The sequence below is a fragment of the Narcine bancroftii genome, chromosome 3 (assembly GCF_036971445.1).
Source record: "Narcine bancroftii isolate sNarBan1 chromosome 3, sNarBan1.hap1, whole genome shotgun sequence".
NCBI classification, from domain to species: Eukaryota; Metazoa; Chordata; class Chondrichthyes; order Torpediniformes; family Narcinidae; genus Narcine; species Narcine bancroftii.
The window spans coordinates 72,993,557-73,017,519 of record NC_091471.1 but is presented as its reverse complement, the minus strand read 5'-3'; the positions used below and the strand labels follow the sequence as shown (position 1 = coordinate 73,017,519).

Here is a 23,963-nt window from a genome sequence, read left to right as displayed (position 1 = left end):
TTCAGGAAAGAACTCTGCACATCTTATCATTAAGTCAGTTCGTTCAAGAGTAATTTGATGGGTAAGAGACAATGGTCTTGCCAGCAATGCACACAATGAATTAATGAATAATAAAAGAACCCCTTAAAATATCCTATTTAACTTTCCAAGCCAGGACCAGGCATGTTATTTTAACTACAGTTGCACTGTATCGGTTAATTCAAACGAATATTTTTAAGTTATTCCACCATCAGATATGCTTCAATCACTGACACCAAGGCTTGCTGTACCATTAATATAGAATCAGTTAAGATCTCCAGATATCTCTTATTTTCCATGCAATACTCAATGTGCAGATAATATGTTCTCATGCCATTTTCAGAAACATAAATGCTTATATTGTATTACATATTAATTATTAAAATACGCCCTGCTTACTGATTAAGTACTGGAGTGTATGAATTCTTGTCCTCTTCAATAATGGAGACGATAAGAGTGATGAGTTTTGGCCAGAAGTCCAAATTTTTAATACTGGGTCCCTGCTCTTCAGGAGGTAGCTCTTGCTTTTTGTTCTATGAAAAAAAGGAAATTAAAATTTAAAATATTGACTATCCGTTAAAAATATTTAGCTGAAATTTATCAACTTATCAGGAGAAAACAAACCTTCATTCAAACATGCTATCAGTTTTCTTTCCTCTCTGATGTGTAATTCTGAAGCTATTCCTTATGTAAATAGCCATTTCTCATATTCTAGACAATACAATATTAATGGTTTATTCTACAGTTGACACACTATAGTCAATCCTGCAGTAATTTATGTAAGTTTACCACCATGAATATAAAGACTGATTGAATATAAATATACTGATGTCAAATTTTAAATCTTATTTTTAAAAACTACTTTGACCAAAAACAATTTTCACAGAAAAATCTGATAAACTTAAACATACTACAAATACAAAACTGCTGGAGGGACAGTAGATTTTGCAGCATCCACAGTAGGTTACCGACGTTTCTGGTTTGAATGCTTCTTCAAGTATTGAGATAAAGTAAGCAGGTACCTGAATAAAATAAATGGCAGGGGAGGAGTACAGACCAACAGAGAAAAGGTGATAATTGAATATGGAAAGGAGTAGATGCCAAGGGCTGAATGCTGTGAAGGGAGGAGTTGATGATGCAGTCACACAGGGAGCTGTCCCTGTGGAAGATAGAGAGGGGAGGAGCAGGGAACATATGTTTGGTGGTGGGATCATGTAGTAGGTAGCAGAAATTGTGGTGCATGATATGTTGGATGCAGAGGCGGGTAGGGTGATAGGTGAGGACAAGGGGAATTCTATCCTTTTTGCGAATGGGAGTGAAGGGGGCCAGGGCAGATGTAAGGGTAATGGAGGATATGTGGGAGAGGGCTGAGTTAATGGTGGAACAGGGGAGCCATATTGGAAGGCTTTCAAGGATGAAATTTTGAGAGTCCAGAGATTCTATGTTCCTACCAGGAATAAGGGCAAAGTTAACAGACATAGGGAACCTTGGTTTACAAGGTATATTGGAGAGTTAGTTAAGAAAAAGAGGGGGCTATATATGCAGTATAGACAACAAGGAGGAAATGAGCTACTTGCAGTTTATAGAAAATGTAAGAGTGTGGCGGCTCACCACTAGGCAGGAGAACCAGCCCCGCTTGTAAGCCACGCGGCGGGGCAGCCAGCCAAAATGGCGTTGTCGGGGTTTTCCCTTCTTCCCAGCATGGGGCTCAGAAGCCCGGGATGGGGAGCCACATGACGCCTGGGTAACGTTAGCACCCTCCAGTGTGGTTCTCAGCCAGGTCTAGGCTGGGAGTATAAGTGCAGCCCAGCAGCCTGCAATAGTCTGCTTACTGAGCTCAACCCGTCTGGTTGTGTGTGTTATTGCAGGAGCAGTGTAGCTGCCACTACAAGAGAATGCTTAAGAAAGAAATTAGGAAAACAAAAGGAAGACATGAAGGTGCTTTGGCAGATAACGTGAAGGAAAATTCAAAGGGTTTCTACAAGTATATTAAAAGTAAAAGGACAAAATTGGACCCCTAGAAAATCAGAGTGGTCAACTATGTGTGGAGCCTCATGAAATGGGGGAGATCTTAAACAATTGTTTTGCATTGGCATTTATGTAGGAAACTGGAATAGTGAATAAGGATGGAAGGGAAACAAATAGAAATGTCATGGAGCATATGGAGTTTAAGGAGAAGGAGGTGCTTGGTGCCTTGCAATGAATAAAGATAGACAAATCCCCTGGACCGGATATGATATTGCCCTGCACCTTGAAGTTATGAAATTGGAGGGCCCCTGGCAGATATGTCCAAAATGTCCTTAATCACAGGGGAGGTGACGGAAGATTGGAAGGTGGCTCATGTTGTCCTGCTGTTTAAGAAGGGCTCCAAGAGTAAACCAGGCAATTGCATGCCAGTTAGCCTGATGTCAGTAGTATGTAAATTATTTGAAGGATTTCTGACAGATAGGATATATAGTTATTTGGACTGTCATCAGATGATTAAGGACAGTCAACATGGATTTGTTCACAGTAAATCGTGTTTAACAAATCTTGCAGAGTTTTTTGACGAAGTTACAAATAAGGTTGATGAGGGAAAGGCTGTGGATATTGTGGATATTATCAACTCTGATAATCTGGCATGGAAGACCAGTCTGCAAGCATATGAGACAGAGATGGAGGAATTAAGGGAAAGGATCAGAATTCTTTCAGGGAACAGAGTGTGAAGAGGTGTTGTTGAGGTAGCTGTGAGAGTTTGTGGGTTTGTTGAAGATGTCTGGGGAGAGTTTATTTCCCAAGATGGAGACAAGAGCAATCAAGAAAAGGGATAGTGTTGCTCGAGATTGGGCAAGTGAATTTGGGACAGAGGTGGAAATTTACAGCAAAATGGATGAAGTCAACAAGCTCATATTAAGTGCATGAGGCAGTACCAATGTAATCGTCAATGTAGCAGAGGAAGAGTTGAAGGCCTTGCCTGTCTAGGCTTGAGCATGGATTGCTTCATGTAACCAGCAAAAAGGCAGGCACAGCTCGGGCTCACATTGGTTCCCATGGCTATCCTTTTGACTAAATCAGTTCTTATTCACTGTATCACTTCTCTGGTATTATCAAGAAAATTTGAAAAATGTTCAAAATTAACAAAATAATTTTTCCTTTTATTTCCTGAGAATAATGACAAACAAATTTGGTTCGATCACAGAAAATTTAACAAAATACAGAGTTATATTATTTTTAAATTTTCAAGTGTAGCAACTGTGTCAGAGTGTGAAATGAAGAACGAGAGAATGATCAGACGTAGTTGAGTCAAAGTAAAAGTTGTTTACTCAAACAGTCATGCACAGCTTTTTAAAACCATGCGCGTGCTAAATGACATCATCGCATTATCACTTGGAAACCCCCAAGCTGGTTTGATTTGCCTCTGGTGAGCCATTACATATAACCTCCCCCCTCCCACGAACCAGCGCTAGGAGGCTAAACCTCTTGGTGCCATTTCTGTCCACTGCTCTTGAGCAGTCGTCCACGCTTTCACATCAGGGGTCGTGGCAAGATGGTCAATCATAAATGTCTTTGGGTACCCCCCAATACCCAGTACACAAGTTATACAATTGTTTTGTAACACTCTGAAGGGGCCCTTATACAGTCTCTGGAAAGGTGGCCCGTGTGCATCTCTAAGCACAAACACAAAATCACAGTCCCGAATTTCCTTTGGGACGAAGGGTGCCTTGGTGTGGGAACTGGGGCCAATTTTTTAAGCCACTCCCTCAGTCTGCCTAAGACCTCAGTTGGTGGCACCTACTGTCCACATGCTGTGGGCACGAACTCACCAGGTACAATGAGTGGGCTCCATAAACTAACTCTGCCGATGACGAGTTGAGATCTTCCTTGGGTGCCATTCTTATTCTGAAGAGGATCTAGAGCAGCTCGTCTGCCCAATCAGGTCCCTGGAAGTGGGCCATCAGTGCAGCCTTCATGTGCCTATTGAACTGCACTACTAGGCCATTCAACTGCGGGTGATAGGGTGTCATTTGGTGGAGCTACATTCCCAGCAGTGTGTGGGTCAGCCAAACTGAGATACACAGGTAGAAATAAAGGTTTTGGCGCATGAATCAGTCTATGACTCCGTTATAGGAATCCGCCACCGGCCACCAAGTGAATCTGTCGATGACCATTAACAAATAGCTCAACTCTCTTGACACTGGAAGCAGGCCAACAAGGTCAGCATGCATGTGGTCGAATCTGCGCTGCGATGGCTGGAAAGGCTGAAGTGGCGCCTTTGCACTTTTGCAAATTGGCAGTCTGTGCATGTCATTGTCCAGTATGTGATTTGCTTTTTAAGTTCATGCCATACACACTTGTCGGCTGTCAGGCAGACCATCGCTCGAACTAAGGGGTGGGAGAGTCCGTGAATGGTATCAAAAATGCAACATCTTCATGCAGCAGGGCTAGGTTGACCTGTGGAAACTTTGCACAGGAGAGTGGTACATTGAGGCCCAAGGGCTACATCCTCGAGTTGCAGTCTTGTGACAGCAGTTCTATAAGCTAGGAGTTCATCATTCTGGCGCTGAGCTTTGGTGAGTGCCATGTGGTTCACACCCGGAGAGAGGACACATACTGCTTGAATGGAGGAGCGGGACAGGACACCAGCAACCACATTACTCTTTCAGGAGATACGTTTAATCCTGGTTGAAAACTTGGATACGTAAAATAGGTGGCATTGCTGGCGGCTGACTGGGATCTGATGCCTTCGCAAAGGTGAATGTTAGCAGTTTGTGGTCAGTAAAAACCATTGTTACAAGCCCAGAGGACCCCAAAACCCAGCAGCAATAGAAATTCACCAAGACAAATGGTTACTTAAACAAAAGTTGCTTCTAATTATCTTTAAACAAGAAAACAGGATCAGACTTTAACTTATTACTCGTAACTTAACTAACCTAACTTAACCCCCTTCTAATTCTAAGCTCACGTGTATGTAATGTGTGTGTGTAAGTTTAGAAAAGTTCTTTAATTCACAGTCTAATCTCACTTTCATTCCTCCAAGTTCACTGGTTGCAGGCAATTCTTATACTGTGCACAGAATTTAACATTTATGAAGTTCACCAGGCTTTAGAGCTTGAAAGATAAATGGTTACCGCTCAGGAAGGTTCTTGAAGGTTTTCAGAGAGAGATTTGTTGTTCCTGGACAAAAATTGATCCCTTTTAATTAGCCACATCAGTGTCTTTTTGAAGAAACTTGCCTCATCAGGGTTTTCCAGGTAACCTCTTTCTTTCAGGTCACCACAGAGTTCTTTTCTGTTTCTCTTATTTCAAGTGAAACATTAGGCAGCCAGTCCTCTCCTCTTGTATGGACCACAAGGGCTTTGACCAGGCTGAACTAAGTATTCACAACCTGTCTTCAAAATGGGGTTTTCCATAAGCTTGCCAGCTTGTCCTGTTCAAGTCTCAGCTGCTGCTGCTGAACTGTAAAAACTACAGAAGTGAATTCTCTTTCTCTCTACGTGCAAAACCACATGACCCTCTTAGAATAGCAAGCAGCACACAGACTGAGGCTCCGAACCTAATCCTCCGAGTTCTTTCATCTGTTGCTTTTCAAAACAACAATGCATTAGTGAAGTTCCTTGAGCATTCCCCAAAGCTTTTGCAAAGGTATTTGAAGCTGGTCTGTCTAACTTGAGCAGACCTCCAGTATTTTAAATTAGATCTGTTTTGAAGAGTTTGTATGTGACCTATACTAAAAAAAAATCCGCCACATTTTATCTCCCAAAATCATATCTATATACAATATAAAACAACATATTCTGTCATACCATGAAGTCCCTGCCTTCCAAAAAATAGTGCAAGGATCTGACTGCTAGGTACAGCACCAGCAGTTCTCTATTGAATGTGCTGTATTTCGTTTCTGGAGGGCAGAGGTGTCTACTCCATTGTCCATTGGAGTACTGTTCCAAGACCCCACCTACTGCCGTGTCGGATGCGTCTATCCTTAAGGCAGTTGGTATATCCATTTGGTCATGGATCAGCAATGTTGCCTTTGCTAGGGTGTCTTTGGTCTGCTGGAATGCTACTGTCATCTCCTTTGTCTTTGACATCACTGGTTCAAAGAGGAGTTTCATAATATGAGCTGCAGAGGGAAGAAGGCAATAATAGAAATTGACCATCCCCAGAAATTCCTGGAGTCCTTTGATCATATTGGGCCTCACAAATTTGAGGATGACTTCCACCTTGCCAGGCAATGGAATGACATCCCAGCTACTGATGTGATGTCCCAAGAACTTGATAGAGGACTGACTGAATTTGTATTTAACAGGTTTCACAGTTTGCCTGAACTCCTGCAGACGGCATCAGAGTAAATGCAGATGCTGCATGTGCTCTTTGTGGCAGTGGCTGGCGTCGAGTATGTTGTTCAAGTATATGTAAGGGAAGTCCATGCCATGCCCAACTGTATCCATCAGTCACTGAAATGTTTGTGCAGCATTTCTGAACCCAAAGGGCATTCTCAAAAATTTGGAGGCCGAATGGTGTTATGATGGCGGTCTTGGGCACATCCTCTGGGTTTACAGGTATTTTGTGGTACCCACGCACCAAGTCAATTTTAAAAAATATCCTGGCCCCATGAAGATTTGCTGTAAAGTTCTGTATATGGGCACAGGGTAGCAGTCTGCAGTTGAGATGCCTGTAATCCCCGCAAGGTCTCCAGTCTCCTGTGGCTTTGGGCACCAAATGTAGCAGGGAAGACCACAGGCTATCAGACCTGCATATGTCTCCAAGTTCCTCCACTTTGTGGAACTCTTGTTTTGCAAGCAACAGCTTGTAGGCAGCAAGCATTGGGTTCGGGCATGTAGAGGAGGTCCTTGGGTGAGGATGTGGTGTGCGACACCATGTTTAAATGTGGCAGTGGAAAACTGGGGAGTGACAATGTCCGGAAACTCCGCAAGAAGTTTGGAAAATTCGTTGTTTAAGTATTCCACGGTGTCTAGGTGTGAGGTGGGTATTTTGGATTTTCCAAGGCAGAATGTCTGGAACATTTTGGTGCTCACCAACTGGCACTATTTTAAGTCCACCATCAATGAATGGGCTCTGAGGAAGTTAGCATCCAGCAACAGTCAGGACACAACAGCAACAATGAACTTCCATGTGAATTTATAGTCACCGAATTTCAGGGGAATAGTCTGTGTGCCATATGTACAAATAGAACTGTTATTCACTGCAGTGAGCACCAGACCCATGTTCCTGATACGGGAGTCAAAGCCTGAAGGAGGAAAGACAGTAATCTCCATGCCCATGTTGAATAGAAGAGAGTTTATCCCAGACGTAGAGTAAGCTGTTACGGTGGCCAGCTGCCATAGCCATTGTCATGAAGTCAGGCTTGTCCGGGGGAATGTGCGCCCTCATCACCAGTACTTGTGGAGCCTGGATCTTTGGGTGTGATGCAGCTCTAATTTCTGTGGGGCTTGCACCTTGCTGTTTCACGTGCCACAAAATGTCTGCGTGGGCCACTGTTCGAGGGTTATCAAAGTCCTTGTCAGCCAACATGAGGAGGAAGTTTTCTGGCATATGCTCTAAAAAAACAACTGCTCAAAGAGCAAGCAAGGCTTATGGGCATCTGCCAGTGCTAAAATGTCGTTCATCAACTCCGAAGGGGTGCGGTCCCCTAGGCCATCGATATGGATGAGCCATGCAGCTCACTTGCATCGTGAGAGACCATAAATCTAACGAAGAAGGGTTTTTAGGGCTTCATTCTTGACGAGAACTGATGTGTCCCAAAGGAAAACCACTGCTTGACTGGCCGTGTCTGGTCAAGGGTGCTTACCACAAGATAGTACTTAGTTGTGTCCACTTCTGTCTTGCAAATGTGGAATTGCACCTCAGCCTGCCTGAACCAAACTTCAAGTTGAGTGGTCCAAAAGACAGGAAGTTAAAGTGAAACCACTGCGCTGTCCATGTTGGGTCCAAAATCTGTTTGGGCCCGTTGGGGTCACCATTGTAGCAACTATGTCACAGTGTGAATTGAAGATTGAGAAAATTATCAAATATAGTCAAGTTGAAGTTCAATAAAAGTCATTTACTCAGTCACATGCAGCTTTTCAAAACCCCCATGCACTCCAAACAATGTCATCACATTGTGACATCATGATGTCACTTGGAATCTCCCTAGCCAGCTTGATTATGTCTCCATTGAGCCACTACACAAGGAAAGATTTATGAACTCTTGGTCTCTAGTTGTTCCTCCTCTGTGAAACACTGTGGAATATTTAATAGATTAAAGTTTCTACTGATATAAAAGTGGATATGATTACTATTAATTTGAAGTCTATTCACAAGGGTCAATTCTGGTTCAATGGAAATCAACAATTGATGTTTTAATGACTTTATGATTGAAGATTTTGATACTTGACTGGGCAGATTCTGTTTTTAAGTCCATGTGATCTTCTCTTAGAAACAAAATAAACAGTTAGCCAGTAAATAATTTTATTTCTTGCCACCAAGGTGTAAATGGACATTGTAATTCCGCCATCTGCTTTGCAAAATAATGTCAAGATTTTTCTCTGCTTGATTAGGCAGTTGCATATTTTAAATTTCCCAAACTTTTCTTCACAGTTACAATGCAGAGCAACACATATACCCTCGTGGAAGAAAACATAGCTACATAATAAAAACCTAGTTATTTAAAACTGAAGTGCATAGATATTTTCTGCCTCAGAGCATATTGAATCTTTGGAATTCTCTTCCCCAGAGGATGATGAAATCAGATAATTAGATATAAATGCAAGGTGGAGAGAGATAAATAGTTGAACGATCAAAGAATTGGGATCTGTGGAGAATTGACAAAGAGGAAAAGCTGAGGCCAACGTTAATCACCCATGATATTGAATGATTGGACAGGCTTGAGGGACATGGTGGTCTATTCCTGCTCCTATTTTCTGATGTTCTTATGTTCTTTATCTGTTATGGGGAGATTACAGTTGTAAGTTTATTACTTACTGGATCAGTCTGATATTCACGACTGTACAATTCATGACAGTTGTTGAAAATGTATTCATAAGTTGAATTTAGGCAAGCTTTCACACAATCCTTCACCACTTGACTTGCTCGAGGTGGGCTCTGCAATTCCTGCACCTAAACAAAAATAATTACAGGCTTTATTTTCTGTTCCATATTCCAACATATTGAAATATATATTTTTAAAATGTTCAAAACAAATATAGATGATAATGCAAAACAAAATGTTATTTAACACTTTTAATTAAAATGCCAGAAATGTCCAGATTTAAAAATCAATAATTGTCAATTAATACTACATTTAGAATGTAACATACATGAAATTCTTTAACTTTTGCCTACCGTAAAGCAGACAGAGTCAACAAAGGCTTATCCATAGACCTATCCAGGTTATATATGATGAAAGGTTAAAAATGGCCAGAGTCCAAAGGGTTAATAAAGACTCCTCTCACACTTACAAATGCAAAGCATTGTTTCTTGGCATCTGTCACGATATCACATGAAACATTCATCATTGTACTAAATGATAATAGTTTTGGTGGAGAAATTAATTCATATTGTTTTGAAGAATAACTGTCATTGGAGATTCATAGAAACAAGATTCTGCCTGCATTGTGCTGAACTGAACCACACCAAGATAAGTCTCGATATTTAGAATTATCTCTAATCCAGAATTCATTGATCAACCTCAGCCGCTCATGTACCAACTACCCCTGCTCCTATGAGCCTCAAAGACTACAACCCTCTAAAACACCCTCATCCACCATCATCTATTGTCACCCTTCCAGTGGCTGCTGACCTTATCAATCCCTTCCCCATTCTCCAAACCAAACCTCTATGCCATACTAAGGCATAATTTATCACCTCACTAAGCTGCGATCAGGAATCTGACCACCATGCTTCTCTTCCCACCACCACATCTCACTGTCCAACTGGACCTCAGTAACAGGCCCAATGATTGAACACCATAATTTCTCAGTCACCTGGTGTTTAACAAACAAAACTATTGGTATAGCAGGACATGGTCAGGATAAGTAAGACATAGGAAAGAAAGTGATAAGAGGGGGACAATTAGAAAAATGTGCAATGGAGAGGGAGGGGGAAGGGGAGAGGGGTCAGAGAGGAGTGGGAGACGGGCCAGAGGAGTGAGAGGTGGGAGAGGGGGAGGGGAAGAGAGAAGGGAGGAAGGAAGGGGCAAAGGAGGAGTTGAGGGAGCCAAAGGGATGTGAGAAGAGCTGGGGGGGGGGGGAACGAGGGGATGAAGGGTGGTGCAGAAGGATAAGGTTGGAGAAATGGAAGAGAGGGTAGGGGAGAGGGGGGAGAGGGTGGGGGAAGGGGAGGGGAGGTGGACCAAGGGAGGGGGGGTGAGGGGGAAAAAGGGGGCAGGGATGTTAGGGGGAATGAAGTAAGGGGAGAAAGGGATAGAAAGGGGAAGAGGAAGGGGGAAATTTGGGCGAGAGAGGGCTCATGGGGAGAGAGGGGAAGAGGGAGGTCGAGGGAGAGGAGGGGTGGAGGAGAGGGGAGAGGAGGTCTGGAGGAGGGGGAGAAAAGGGGCAAGAAAGGGGGTGAGGAGGAGATAGGGAAGGGAGAGAGAAGAGGAGCGAGGAGGAGGGCGAGGAAGGAGGGGAGAAATGGGTAGGGTGAGCGAGGAGTGAGGAGGAGAAAGGGAGAGGTCAGGCTGGAGAGAGAGGTAGGCTGGGGTTGGGGTGGAGAGAGGAGCGAGAGAGGGGTGAGGAATGAGAGGGGGAAGGGAGGAGCAATAGGGGAAGAGAGGAGTGAGAGGGGGAAGAGATGAGAGAGGGGAAGAGAGGAATGAGGAGGAAAAGAGAAGCAAGAGAGGAGTGAGGGCAAAATAGAAGATAGAACAAAGAACATTACAGCACAGTGCAGGTCTTCCAGCCCACATGTTCTGTGAACATATTTAAATTGACTCCACTACAATCTTCATACCCACAAACTCTACTTTTTCATGGAGGGAAAGGGGCCATGGTTTAAAAAAAATAATATTGAAGAATTAAAATTACAGAAACATTTTGAGTTTGATCTGAAAGTATACTATAGTGCACCTTTAAAACAATGAATTATAGACACCTTTACCAAATTAATATCCCTGGACATCTTTCTCTGGATATTATCTTGTAATTAAATTTTAATTAAAATATGCAGCCGTGCTTTATCACTTTGCCATACCTGACAATAGATGACAATGGAACAGTCATGAAAGTGAGAGTGAGAAGCAAAACTGTATCATGTTTAGTTAGCAAGGTGCGAGAATGGGCTGGGACCAACAACACCCGAGTTGTGTGGATGTAAACTCTTAGACATCAAGCAGCAGAACAGAGCCAGAATATGGACAGACAGGAATAATGAGGAGCAAAGATGGCACTTAACTGTAGGCACTATTGAGGAGTAAATAATTCACAGCAAGCAGTGGTTATAATAAACACTGGGCGTCTCCGAAGAAGAATTATGATGGTTGGAAATCCAGTAAAGCAAGTGGATGGGCCGCAGGCAAATCAAGTTCAAATGGAGAAAACAGTGAGGTTGGAAAGAGAAATAAAAGCCATTGCAAAAGATGTTACCAATGGGTCAATTTTAACATATTTATTCCAGAGACATATTGATATGCAGAAGTTAAGCAATGCAGTGGATGGCAAATGAGATGATATAAGAAGCGCATAGAATCCTTTTCTCATTTCTGTACTTGATATAACTGCAATTTGTGCATTGTTTAAATGTTACAGCTTTTAAAGACAACATAATGATTACCTTCATTCTGAAGAAGGTTATACTGGTCAGCAAATCAACTGTAGATTTCAGATCTTGCAAGCGCTCAGGGCTACTTGCAGGGAAATTATTCTTTAAAATAAAATAGATTTCAAATTATTTAAATACTTCATCACATCACAAACAAAACATGAACTTATTTCGTTTTTTCAAATAATTTTACACAAAACTGAGTAATTTAGAAGGCAAGCCAAAACTCATTCTACCACTTGTTAACACCAGAATAAGACTGTATCTTTTATTAACATCACTTATGTAGATACTTCATGTCAGTATTAAGAAACTTGATTACTCAACATAAGAGTTTGAAATGAAATGCAATAGGGCTCTGATGCAAAATCTTTACAGTCCTAGCTACTATTTGACTTACTTTAAAAAAAACTACAGATAACTGAAAACCTCTTCTTACTACAATAATTTATATTTGCTCTCAGTTCAGATGCAAGGACATGTGCTGGTTCTTGGCTAGTTTGCCTGCCCTTCTTCCTACAGTCATGGTTGCAAAGACTCAGAATGTTAATTTCAGTCCAAAAGTTTGTGTCTTTTCATTGGAGAGACTCTTGTTCCCATTTAAGTCCCCAAATGTTTCTTTCAATGCTGCTACAATTGTAGCAACAAGAGGATTAGGCTCTTTGAAATGGCTAGTGGGGGTAGGGGAGGTGGGTGTGGTGGAAGGTTGGAGTTGACATATTTGCTGACAAATTAAACATTCTCCAAAGGAGAAACTACAAACAAATAGAAGGAGAAAGACTGCGGACAAACTGAATTGTTCTGAGTGGGCTAATCTAAATTGACGGATTGACTAAGGTAGTTGCAAATAATTTTTGCATAGAAAAAGGTAAGAACCAATTGAACAGTTCATTCACATATCTGGTTCAAGAAATATATAGTAGTAACTTAGAAGAGCTTTGATTGCTTATTTGAATCATGCTTATCATTTATTAATCAACTCTTTAGTGCAATATTCAGTAAAACAAAATACTAAATCAAAATTAAATTTCAGCAATTACCAATTTATCTAAATGAATATTCAATTAAGCTAGCTTTCCTTTCTAAGCACATTAAAATTGATAGTCCAGCATCTGATTGCCTGGAAATCTTGATTGTTTTGCAACCGACTTGCTGGGTCTGGGTTCTCCATGTCCCCTTTGAACTCACCAGAGCCCAGTTTCCCATGCTACCTTTAAATTCCCTGAATTTACACTAATTTCATCAAAATTAAATCGGTTGGGTTCTGTTTCTAACATTTCTTTAGACTTAGGGTACTATATTTTGCAGGGCAATGTTTACTTTGCTCTCTAAACTAATTGCCTGCACTGCCCTTAAACACATTGATAACATGTCGTAAGCATTGAGGCACAAGTCAGGCATTTGCCATCATGTGAAATTACGTAAGAACTTGAGTAGTTTGAAAACATCAGCTGAACTATAATGGAATCTTGATTCCACTAATGCATCTTTCACAATAAATTGAGAGTCATATATGTTAATTGTATGTTTAAAAAAGTCATACAAAGTTATATACTGTGCCCTCCATAATGTTTAGGACAAAGACACTTTTTTCCTTTATTTGCCCCATGTGCTCCACAGTATATTTGTAATCAAGCAATTCACATGTAATAACACTGCAAATTGCAAACCACTCGTTTATATATAAGGAATATACACATATATAAATGAAAAACAAGAATAAAACTGTAAGAGACATCACCCAAAATTTAGGATTACCAAAATCAACAGTTTGGAACATCATTAAGAAGCAAGAGTATACTGGTGAGCTCAACAAAGGGACCTGTATTCTGAGGAATATCTTTGGCTTGGCTTCGTGGACGAAGATCTATGGAGGGGTAATGTCCACGTCAGCAGCAGGCTCGTTTGTGGCTGACAAGTCCGATGCGGGACAGGCAGACACGGTTGCAGCGGTTGCAAGGGAAAATTGGTTGGTCGGGGTTGGGTGTTGGGTTTTTCCTCCTTTGTTGTTTGTCAGTGAGGTGGGCTCCGCGGTCTTCTTCAAAGGAGGTTGCTGCCCGCCGAACTGTGAGGCGCCAAGATGCACGGTTTGAGGCGATATCAGTACACTGGCGGTATATACACATACATGAATTACCCCACACACATGTACATATATAGAGAGGGAGAGAGATAGAGGGAGGGATATATATATAGATAGATAGATAGAGAGAGATAACATCAGAAATAATGTCATATGCTCACTGAGGTTTTGTCACATGAGTTAGAACCAGTAAAAGGCACAACATTATTTAGAAAATATCATGCAGTATTTTACAGTTTTACAGTAATAGTTAAAACAATTTACACTCACCCTATACATGGAAAGGTCAATACGTAGAGAATTGTGCAGTTGATCAAGTAGTTTCACAAATCTCTCTTTCTAATGTATTAAAATTAAAATAAAAAATAAAATTTCAATGTTAAACCTCCCAAGTAAATGTCTCTGACCTCATAAAATAAAAAAAGAACATCAATTATACTCTAAAATTCTTAATCTGCATTGTGTTTGAAAATCCAATGACTTTTTAATTGCTTTATTCATTACGTTTACATTCCATTTGGCAGTACTTTTGTTCTGTATCCCTGTTTCTATTAATCACAGCAGCTACTGTGTGAATGCTTTTCATTTTCTTACAATTGTTTTATCATCAATTTGAGAAATAACTACATTTCAGTCCTTCCAAGCAAGTGAACAGTTATTGTTCAAAGATTAACTCTACTTCAAATATCTAACATTGCTAAATGTTAAAAAATCAGTTAGATAATGTGAAATATGCAGTTTTATACAACAGAATCCACAAAAATTGAGCAAAAATGTCATTTTCCAAAAATGATGAAAATAATTTAGCATGTAACAAATACATGCTAAATTATTCCTAGGTTATGATAATGAAAATAGACAAACATAAATCAATAGCAATGAAGACAGAAATTGCACATAGCCTCTGAAGTTCCACACAGAAGCTCCGTTACTGAGAAGCTCTGCACAAAGCAGCAGAGAAACAAACAGCTGAACGGCTCTCACAGACCTGTAAGTGGTCTATTCTGCACACACTTTGCAACAAGATGCTAGAGTTGCCATGTTCAAAAATAGCAGAATTTGCAACATGGGAGAGAGAGCATAACTAGCAGGTAAACAGTATTTACAGCTATACACATAAATAAATAGCACAAATATTTATGTCAATTATGTCAAATATAGACATGAACCTACCCCAAAGTTTGAAGCAGCGAAGCGATCAGAGGCAGATACATTGGTAGAGGCAGTAGTGTGTGCATAGTATGCATTGATATTAGCTAACAAAGTACTCATTACGGCTGGCACTCCTGGACACATGTATTTCGAAGACAAACAAGCAAAATGTCTGAAAAGGCAAAACCTTAACGGTTAGGAATTCGATACAACTGCATATTGCACACATTTAAATTAAAAATAGCACATAACTTGCTTTGAACATTTTTCAAGCATCAACAAGATCTCATTTTTTAAAATGTAAAGTAAAATAAAACATCCAAAATATAAGCTTTCATGTAAAACAAAGCAATATTGCAAATGATAAAAAATCAGATAGCATCTAAAAAAAATACTCTGCCATTTTGGTTAAACCCACTTCCTTGACCTTCTGGCTGGAAGGTTGTGGGTTATGTGTCACTGGTGTAGATGGCAGAAACTGTTGGTAATTTGTGTCAGTAGTGGAGTGAGTGAATGTTTGTGGATATTGGGTGGCCATCAAGCAGCTTTTATAGCCTGCATGGGTTGAGCCTTTTGTGTTTTGTTGTAGCTGCACCCATCCAGGATAATGCAGAATATTCCATCTCACTGCTTGTGGATGGTGGGCAAGTTTTGGGGATTGATGAGGTGAGCTATACTCTGCAAGATTCCTAGCCTCAGACCTGCTCCTTAAATATCTAAATCATTGCAGTTACTCATGTGGTAATATTTTTGGTAAGGTAACAAGTTCTCTCAATTCACTTTACAAATTAAAAAAAAGAACATAAGTACTACTTAAATGATAACATTCATGGCATTGGTTTAATTTTTAATTTCAATTATGTCAATACAATAAGGATGTCTTTAACCTTGACAATCTTTTGAAAACCAGGAGAGGAGGAGGTAAAATTGTCCATAAAATTTACCTGTTCATCATTTTCAATTTTATAATAACGTGGTAAATATATAGCAAACATAATCACCAGAAGCCAGTGAAATCTTTCTTTAAAATTCAGGATCAATCTCTGGCTATACATCAGATTCCAACTTTTATCTGGTACTGTTTCATGCAGGTCATGATTCGGTGTGTGCAAATTAATTTTCTGATATTTTGGAAAATATAGGACTAACCAGGTCAAATTTACATTGTTTGCCATGTCTCAGTTCCCATTTACCTGATGCACCCCCAAATTTGAAGTTAATGTCAGTTCTAAGACTATCATGTCCTTGAAGATATTATCAGAATATGTCTGTTATATTACTTGTCCTATTTGAACTGTGTTACATTTCAATGTTATTCTGTTTGTTCCATTGTTTAATTGTGAATAGAGAAACAGACTTTATTTCTTGTCAATTATCACTAGTCTTCCAAAAAATATATATTTTAAACTTACGTCATTGCCTGGTAAATAGATTCTATTCCATAACGCATTGCAAATTCATCTACTATTTCTTGTGCAGTTTCATCAAAATAAACTTTCCATGCTTCATCTCCTTTTGCATCTGGTATTTTGACAACACCACTACTTTGAAGGTCTGTGAGACAGTGGAAAAGGTTCTGCAAAAGTGCAATAATGATTGGCTTAGCATTGAACATCTTTCGGTTTTGTAATGAATACGTCAGAGGAACAATCTTTCCACATTTGTGCCCAATCGTTGATGGCAAGTTCTTCAAGATGCATTAAAGTGCACCTTGCAGAGACACTGGACCCAGTTTAATTTGCCTATAGAAGAAACCATTCCAATGATGATGATATAATATTGTCCCTTCATTCCATTCTGATCCACATGAAGAACAGCACTTCATACACCAGGCTGCTTTTCATCGGCTTCAGCTTGGCATTTAATATCATCATTCCCCATATGCTGGTGGAGAAGCTGTCCTCGATGGGACCCAACAACCCTCTTTTGGTAGCAGAAAGTCGAGCACTGTCACGCTGGTCAATAGAGCAATTCAGAGCTGTGTGGTCAGCCCGCTCCTTTTCACTCTATTTACCCACAACTGCATTGCCAGATCCATCCCCAGCAGAATGATCAAGCTTGCAGATAACACAACAGTCGTTGGACTCATTAACAACAATGAATTGCTCTACTAAAAAAAAGGGAGAAAATCTTGTGATATGTTGCAAGAATAACAACCTGAGTCTCAATAAGGACAAGACAAAGGAGAAGATCATGGATTTCAGGAGGACTAGGAACTACCACCCTCCACTATAACTCGGTTCCGAAGAGAGTCGAGAGCACAAAGTTCCTAGAACTTCACTTAGCAATTAACCTATCCTGGACAAACAACATCTCAATTGTCAGGAAGGCACAGCAGTGACTGCACTTCTGAGAACACTGAGGAGAAGGGCAAGGCTACTGATCATAACAACTTTCACAGGATCTCTATCGAGAGGATCCAAGCCAGTTGCATGACAGTGTGGAATGTAGAGCATTGGTCAATCTGAAGGACCATAAGAGCACCAGAGAGATCACTGGGATCTCCCTCCCCTCCATCGATATGATCTACTGGGATCATTGTCAGAAGAGGGGCTGCAAAATCATATAGGACCCCTACTAACCCACCCACAGGATCTTTCAGTTACTTCTGTAACAGATTTATGTTAACCTTTAATTTAATGTTAAACTATATTTCTCATATATAAAAATGCCATATTAAATTGTAAAGTTAAAATATTGTCTTTCCATTCTTAGTAAGTTAGTTGTGGACTGGTGCAGGGTCATACACAGGTCAGAGCACATTTACAGAGAGCCAATGAACTCAGAAAAAGTGTTCATTTTTGGAGTCGACGTGTCTTAGAAAGACAGAGCTAATGGATTTGAAGTGAGTCTAAATTATTCAAGAACAATGGAGTGTTTGCTTTATTAAAAACTGAAGAATCAAAGTACTCAATAAGAATAGCTGAAGTAAGCCATCTGTTTTTAAAGTAAACCACAAGGCCTCTTGAACAAGAGAAATGAAATTCAGAGCCATGTGAGTGACATACTTAAGCCTTTGAAACAGAAATGAGGTAATCCTTCGGAGTCTTGTGGTCTACAAGACAGAGGTATGAAGATCACATGGTTTACAAGAAACTAAGGTTAGCAACTGTTTAAAATTCCAATAACTGATCATGTTTTCTAGGAATTAAGACTATACTCGTAGATTATGTAACTGTCACATGTTTTGGAGAACTATATTATCAAATTCAGACATTTTTAGTTCAGTTTAGTTTGGTGTTTATAGAAGTCAAAACCCTGTGACACACAATGTTGACACCTTGTGAAAGACAGAATAGGTGCTTTATTATGTGTTTCTCCTGGAAAAAGAGGAACACAGAATCATTGGCTTTTAAAATAAGGAAGGCCATTTCGCTGTCTCTTTGGAAAAGAGGACAGAATCCTACTGGGTATATTTTTGTATCCCCACTTTGTTTAAACCTTGTCTGGGTTTGTGAATTCATCATGGAAGAAAATAACCACATTCCCTGTCTCTTTGAAAAGAGGGCAGATTGTGAGTAAAAAGACCTGAAGATATTATGTTTAAGTGCTTTGTAATTATTTCTGAACTGAGAATTTAAAACCTTCAAGCAAGACCAAAATGATGTTGAAGTTTTAAAATTGACTTTTCAGAGTGGGACTTTATTACATTTACATTTTACATTTGCACATAGTGGGGTTAAATTTAGAGTTAGGTTTAGAGATAAGTAAGAAATGTCATGTTATTAATAGTTTGATTAAAAATGTATTATTTTGAATTTATCATTGTCTAGTGAATTTTCAATGCTGTTCCTGTGTTAGTGCTAACAAAGTACCTTTAGTCCCAAAAAGAATTAAAATTGTTACTTCATAAAGCTTCTGATGGGAAAGAAATACATGAGCCAGTACCATTAGACTGAGAAACAGCTTTTACCCATGAATAGTAAGATTGCTGAATGACTAAATGAACTTCTCACACTAATCCTCCGAGACTCCACATTTATTAAACAATATTTATTTATTATGGGGGGGAAGGAAAATGTCACTGCATATATTTTAATGCTCAATATTTGTATATATATTGTTGTTAACATGGTTCATGGTGAAATATTAAATAAAATTTTTTTAAAAACAATATTTATTGATTGATTTATTTATATTGTTCTGTTGCAGACAGCAACAATGGAAATTCACCAAGGGAATGTAATATTTTTATTTTAAAAACTATATTTATTAATAACTACTAATAATATTAGTCAAATCAAACCCAACTATGTCCGAATATACTTGTGTGTGGGTGTGTGTGGGATACTTAAATAATTATAGCTTAGGCACAATTCTGGAAAGTCATTCCAAAGATCAGTCTTAGAAATCCATTGTCGAAATGCAGACTTTTAACCTGATGCACGGAAGTAATCAAAAAGGAGATGGGAGAGAGACTGAGTAACAGGACTACCGAAAACACAAATCCTTGTCAAGTTTCTTCCAGAGAAATATCTTTTCATACGAATGGTTGTCACAACTCCCTTTTCTTTGCATAGGGGAAATGAAATGTGTGACTTCCATGATGATTCAAAAACCCAGGTAAGGGTCAATTTAAGCGAATTTTCCTCTGGTCACGATGGGGTTGAATAATTCCCCTGATAGGGAGAATCAGCTGAATTCTCCATTATCACACAGAGTCATTCCTGCTCCATGTTTGATGAGAAGGCCATGGTCAATGTGTTGTTCCTTCAGTGTTCTACACACATGACTCTCTCAGCACCTGTGTCCCTGGAAAAAGCAACAAATTTTCTTTCTCCTCTCCAAAGTAATGAATTTGGGTATAGCCTGTACTAAAATGATACTCACACTAACTGGAGCTCGTAATAATATGTATATTTATTCTGCATATGTATTGCTTGTTTGTATGTGTTTTAAATCTGCTTATGTGTTTGCATGTTTTTGCACGAGTTCTGGAGAGCGCTGTTTCATTGGGTCGCACTTATGTAATCAAATGATAAATGCATTTGAACTTGATTATTTTGCCACAAATAACAGTGGAGAATGACACTTTTGAGTCTATTTTATGGATTTTGGGCTGCTGATCATTATAATCACCTTAAAAGTTTCCTGTCATATTTAGAAGAAGACGAAATGAACTGACCCAGTATGTAAAAGTAGAAGACACAAATTTCTTGTTTATTTTCATTGTGTGATGACATTGTTTAATGGGTTTAATGTATCATATATGTTGAACGTTGAGTGGGTGGGGAGGGGTGGTGAAGGAGGGAGGGATGGGAGGGGGGAAAAGGAGAGAAAATGACACTGTGTATATTCAAGAGGGAAATGTTTGTGTGTATTTTGGTCAGTATGGTTCATAGTGTGAAAAATAAAAAAAAATTAAAAAAAAGTTTCTTGTGATATTTTAAGTCTACTTCGTGCATTCAAAACCATGCAGTGCAATATGCCATTGAAAATTAATTTTATGCATTTGAACTTGGACTTCTTCTCTGCTGATCTTGGTGCAGTCAGTGATGAACATAGTGAAAGGTTTGACCAGAACATTGTGACATGGAAAAGCGGTATAGGGGTAACTGGAATCTATCAATGCTAGCCAACATGAAAGGCATCAGATGCTGAGTACAGGCAGTCCCCGGGTTATGAATGTCCAGGTTACGAACAACTCATACTTATGAATGGGCTGTTCCCCATTTCGTGCATGCGTATTGTGCCCCCAATTGGCGCATATGCATAATCTTACCGCAAGAACACTAAATAAGAACCGTAAGTACCTGTTCCATCTTACAAACAAATTTGGCTTATGGACAGGCTCAGGTAACAGAACTCATTCATAACCTGGGGATTGCCTATACAAATGAAAAGCAGCAGCAAAACGTCTTTAGGTCAGTTGAACCAAAGCAATGTGCCAGCATCATGATGCAATTAGAGATTCAATAAAAGTTAATTTAATGTTTCTCCAACTTCCAACGTGATACAGAAAATCTGAAATTATCTTTGTGTTCAGCTTGAAATGGTCTACTTTTATCCCCAATTTTTTTCAGAAAGTAAACCTGAAAAAAAATTGTACTCCAATGCCATTGATAGAACAGTTAGCAGAGCAGTTAGCGCAACATGCTACAGCGCCAGAAAGCTGGTTTCATATTCCACCCTGTCTGTAAGGAGTTTGTATGTTCTCCCCTTGATTGTGTAGGTTTTCTCTGGGTGCTTTGGTTTCCTCCCACCCTTCAAAGTGTACAAGGGTGGTAGATCAAGTTGTTGCAATTGGGGTGCATGGGCTCATAGGCCAAAAGGGTCTGTTACCATGCTGTATGTCTAAATTAAAAAAAAATAATAAATTGAAATTAAAAAAATAAAAAGTTTTTAAAAATTAAATTTTCAAATAAAAAATTTTAAGTTAAATAAAAATCAAAAGTGGATCACCAGGATATCCTCCCTGCCATTATACCAACAACTCTCATTCTGGGGCTATTCCTTAAGACTTTAAGCACCTTCTTGCAGTCAAAATTGTTCACCAGGAGCCAAGGATTAATCAGGATTAGAATGATACGTTATGGAGAAAAGGGAAGGGTGTGGTTGAAGACAGTTGGGAGTTGCATACTTAAGATCAAGGCTTGGGATTCAAATGGTCATCTGGAATTGAACAGAAGTAGGGAGCGATTGAACAAAATTGGGGCCAAAAGTGGGAGAGAGTAGTTCAGCAGGTGAGATTGGCATTGAGGGCAAGGTTTAAGACAATGACGGGTAAATTAGAGTAGCAGTATTAAGGAAGTGGTGCTGACCAGGATAATGGTCCAGGGAGGTGAGAAGAGTAGGAGAGAAAAGGCTACCATTCTAGGTCTTCATTGCTCAGAGAATTAGAGTTATACAGTTATACACCATTGAAATAATCCCTTGGGTCCAACTGAACAAGGCCAATCAACTAAATTGCCTAGCAGAGCTAGTCTCATTTGTCTCTGCTTGGCCCATATCCTTCTGAACGCTCCCATCGACAGCACGTACCTGTCCAAATGTGTATTAAAAGGCTCAACTCTACCATTTTTTCTGAGAGCTCATTCCATCTAAGCACCATCCAATGTGTGAAAAGTTGTCCCTTGAAATCTTTTCACTTTAACTCCCCTATTCTGTCATTAAGACAATGACTATTCATGTTATCTGTGCCCCTCAGGACTTTATTTATATCTAAAAGGTCACCCCTACACTTCAGGGAGGGAAAATGATGAATCAGAAAGGAAGTTTGGTTGGTTGCAATTAGGAGATGGCTAAGTATAAAATCAAAGATGACAACACATGAGAATAAAATTTCAAATGATTTCATGGGAAATACTGACCATAATATGGGCATTGTGATAAATTTTTAATCCAGATGCTTAAGGTGCTTCAGACAACAAGGGTAAAATAAATCTTAAAATGGAGTTCAACATTCTCTCAAAATTAAATTGCTTGATAAATTTTATTGCTCATTCAAATGAAGGAGATGGAAATACTTCCAATTGAAACATGCAGTGACAATAACAAACAGTCCCACATCAAGTAAAAAACATACCCTCAAGTAGAAAAGACCTCTCTCTTCCTCTGTATCCTTACACCAAAAAATGGCTTGCATATGATATTAATTTATAATTTTCCTACTTATTATTTTAGTTTCTCCATGTGAGAATGGCAAATTAAAGCAAATATGAACTGCAAACTGACATTCATTAAGGAAAGGGAGGGTAGACAAGACACACAATTGAGACAAGAACAGACAGTCACATACACGCGCGCACGATTTCTATTCTCATTAATCCAGGATGAATTTGAATTCAGACTCCAGATGTGTTAATGGACTCTGTGGCCACGTTTTGATTCAGATAATTACATATAATCTTTAAAATATCTTGATGATCTGCTTCCAATTTTTTTATATTCACCACAGAATGACAATATTTGAAGAATATTATATTTTCTTATAACATACCAACAAAAATAGACCTGAATTCTGTATATAAATAACATTGTGGCGAACCAGCCCCGCTTGTACCGCCGCATGGCAGGGCAGCCATGAGAAGATGGCGTCGTCGGGACACCTCCTTGCCTCGTGGCTTGAACCCAGTGCGTGCCTCAAGGAGGCGTGATGACGTCACCGTCCGCGCGGGGGCGGAGCTCACGCTGCCCTTATAGGGGCGCGTGTGAGTTTTGAAATAAACGGTCGTTGAGAGCCTCCAATTTGGTGGTTGTGAATCTCTATCATCGTAGCTATTGCCACATTGGTGACCCCGACAGGTCCAGATGTTTTTCTGGCCTCGCAGTATAGATCCCGCAGATATCAATGCAGTCACGGTGAAATTGCCCCCCTTCTGGACACATCGTCCATGTAGTGGTTCAGCCAGGCAGAAGCGCAGTTTCGCCTCCGAAACATTTCTTCAGAAGCCTTGATGTTTTACCACATCGTGAGTGTACTTGACGAGGAGACAGCAGCCAGGGTGGATGACCCTATCCACAACCCGCCGGAGGTCGGTAAATACCCTGCCCTCAAGAACCTCCTCCTTGGTACCTTTGGTCTCTCCCCGCAACAGCACGCCTCCAGACTCCTGCATCTGGATGAGTTGGGAGACAGAACCCCGTCTGCCCTAATGGACAAGATGCTGGCACTGGCAGAAGATCACAAGCCGTGCTTCTTGTTCAGGCAGATCTTCCTCGAGCAAATGCCTGAAGACATACAGCTTCTGCTGGCGGACGAGGACTTCTCTGACCCACGGCAAGTTGCGGCCCGCGCAGACACCCTCTTGCGGATCAAGCGGGAGAACGAGGCCACCCTCAGCCAGATCACCCACCCAGGGACTAGTCAGCCGCAAGTGCCCCCCAAGCACAAGTCGGAGGAACACCACCCCACCTGGTGCTTCTACCACCAAAGCTGGGGGGCTAAAGCCCGTAAGTGCAGGCAGCCCTGTGACTTTCAGGGAAACAACTCGCCTAGCCGCCATTGATGGCTGTGGCGGCTGGCCACGCGAACAGC

General features: G+C 40.2%; 1 protein-coding gene and 1 long non-coding RNA gene across 5 annotated transcripts in view; one reads left to right on the top strand and one right to left on the bottom strand.

Moving 5' to 3' along the window:
* The window catches only part of LOC138757253 (protein unc-13 homolog B-like), a 615,971-nt gene that overhangs the window by 163,680 nt on the left and 428,328 nt on the right, over positions 1 to 23,963 (bottom strand). For all 4 annotated transcript variants that reach the window (XM_069924286.1, XM_069924287.1, XM_069924289.1 and 1 more), the window contains 6 exons: positions 16,399 to 16,562; positions 15,008 to 15,158; positions 14,105 to 14,173; positions 11,764 to 11,853; positions 8,977 to 9,111; positions 418 to 551 (listed from right to left, as the gene is read on the bottom strand). In XM_069924286.1, coding sequence (XP_069780387.1) covers positions 418 to 551; positions 8,977 to 9,111; positions 11,764 to 11,853; positions 14,105 to 14,173; positions 15,008 to 15,158; positions 16,399 to 16,562 — 743 coding nt within the window. The remainder of the gene's footprint in view (positions 1 to 417; positions 552 to 8,976; positions 9,112 to 11,763; positions 11,854 to 14,104; positions 14,174 to 15,007; positions 15,159 to 16,398; positions 16,563 to 23,963) is intronic.
* LOC138757255 (uncharacterized) overlaps positions 1 to 23,963 on the top strand; it is a 701,670-nt gene that overhangs the window by 307,003 nt on the left and 370,704 nt on the right. The gene's annotated exons all lie outside the window — the stretch shown is intronic.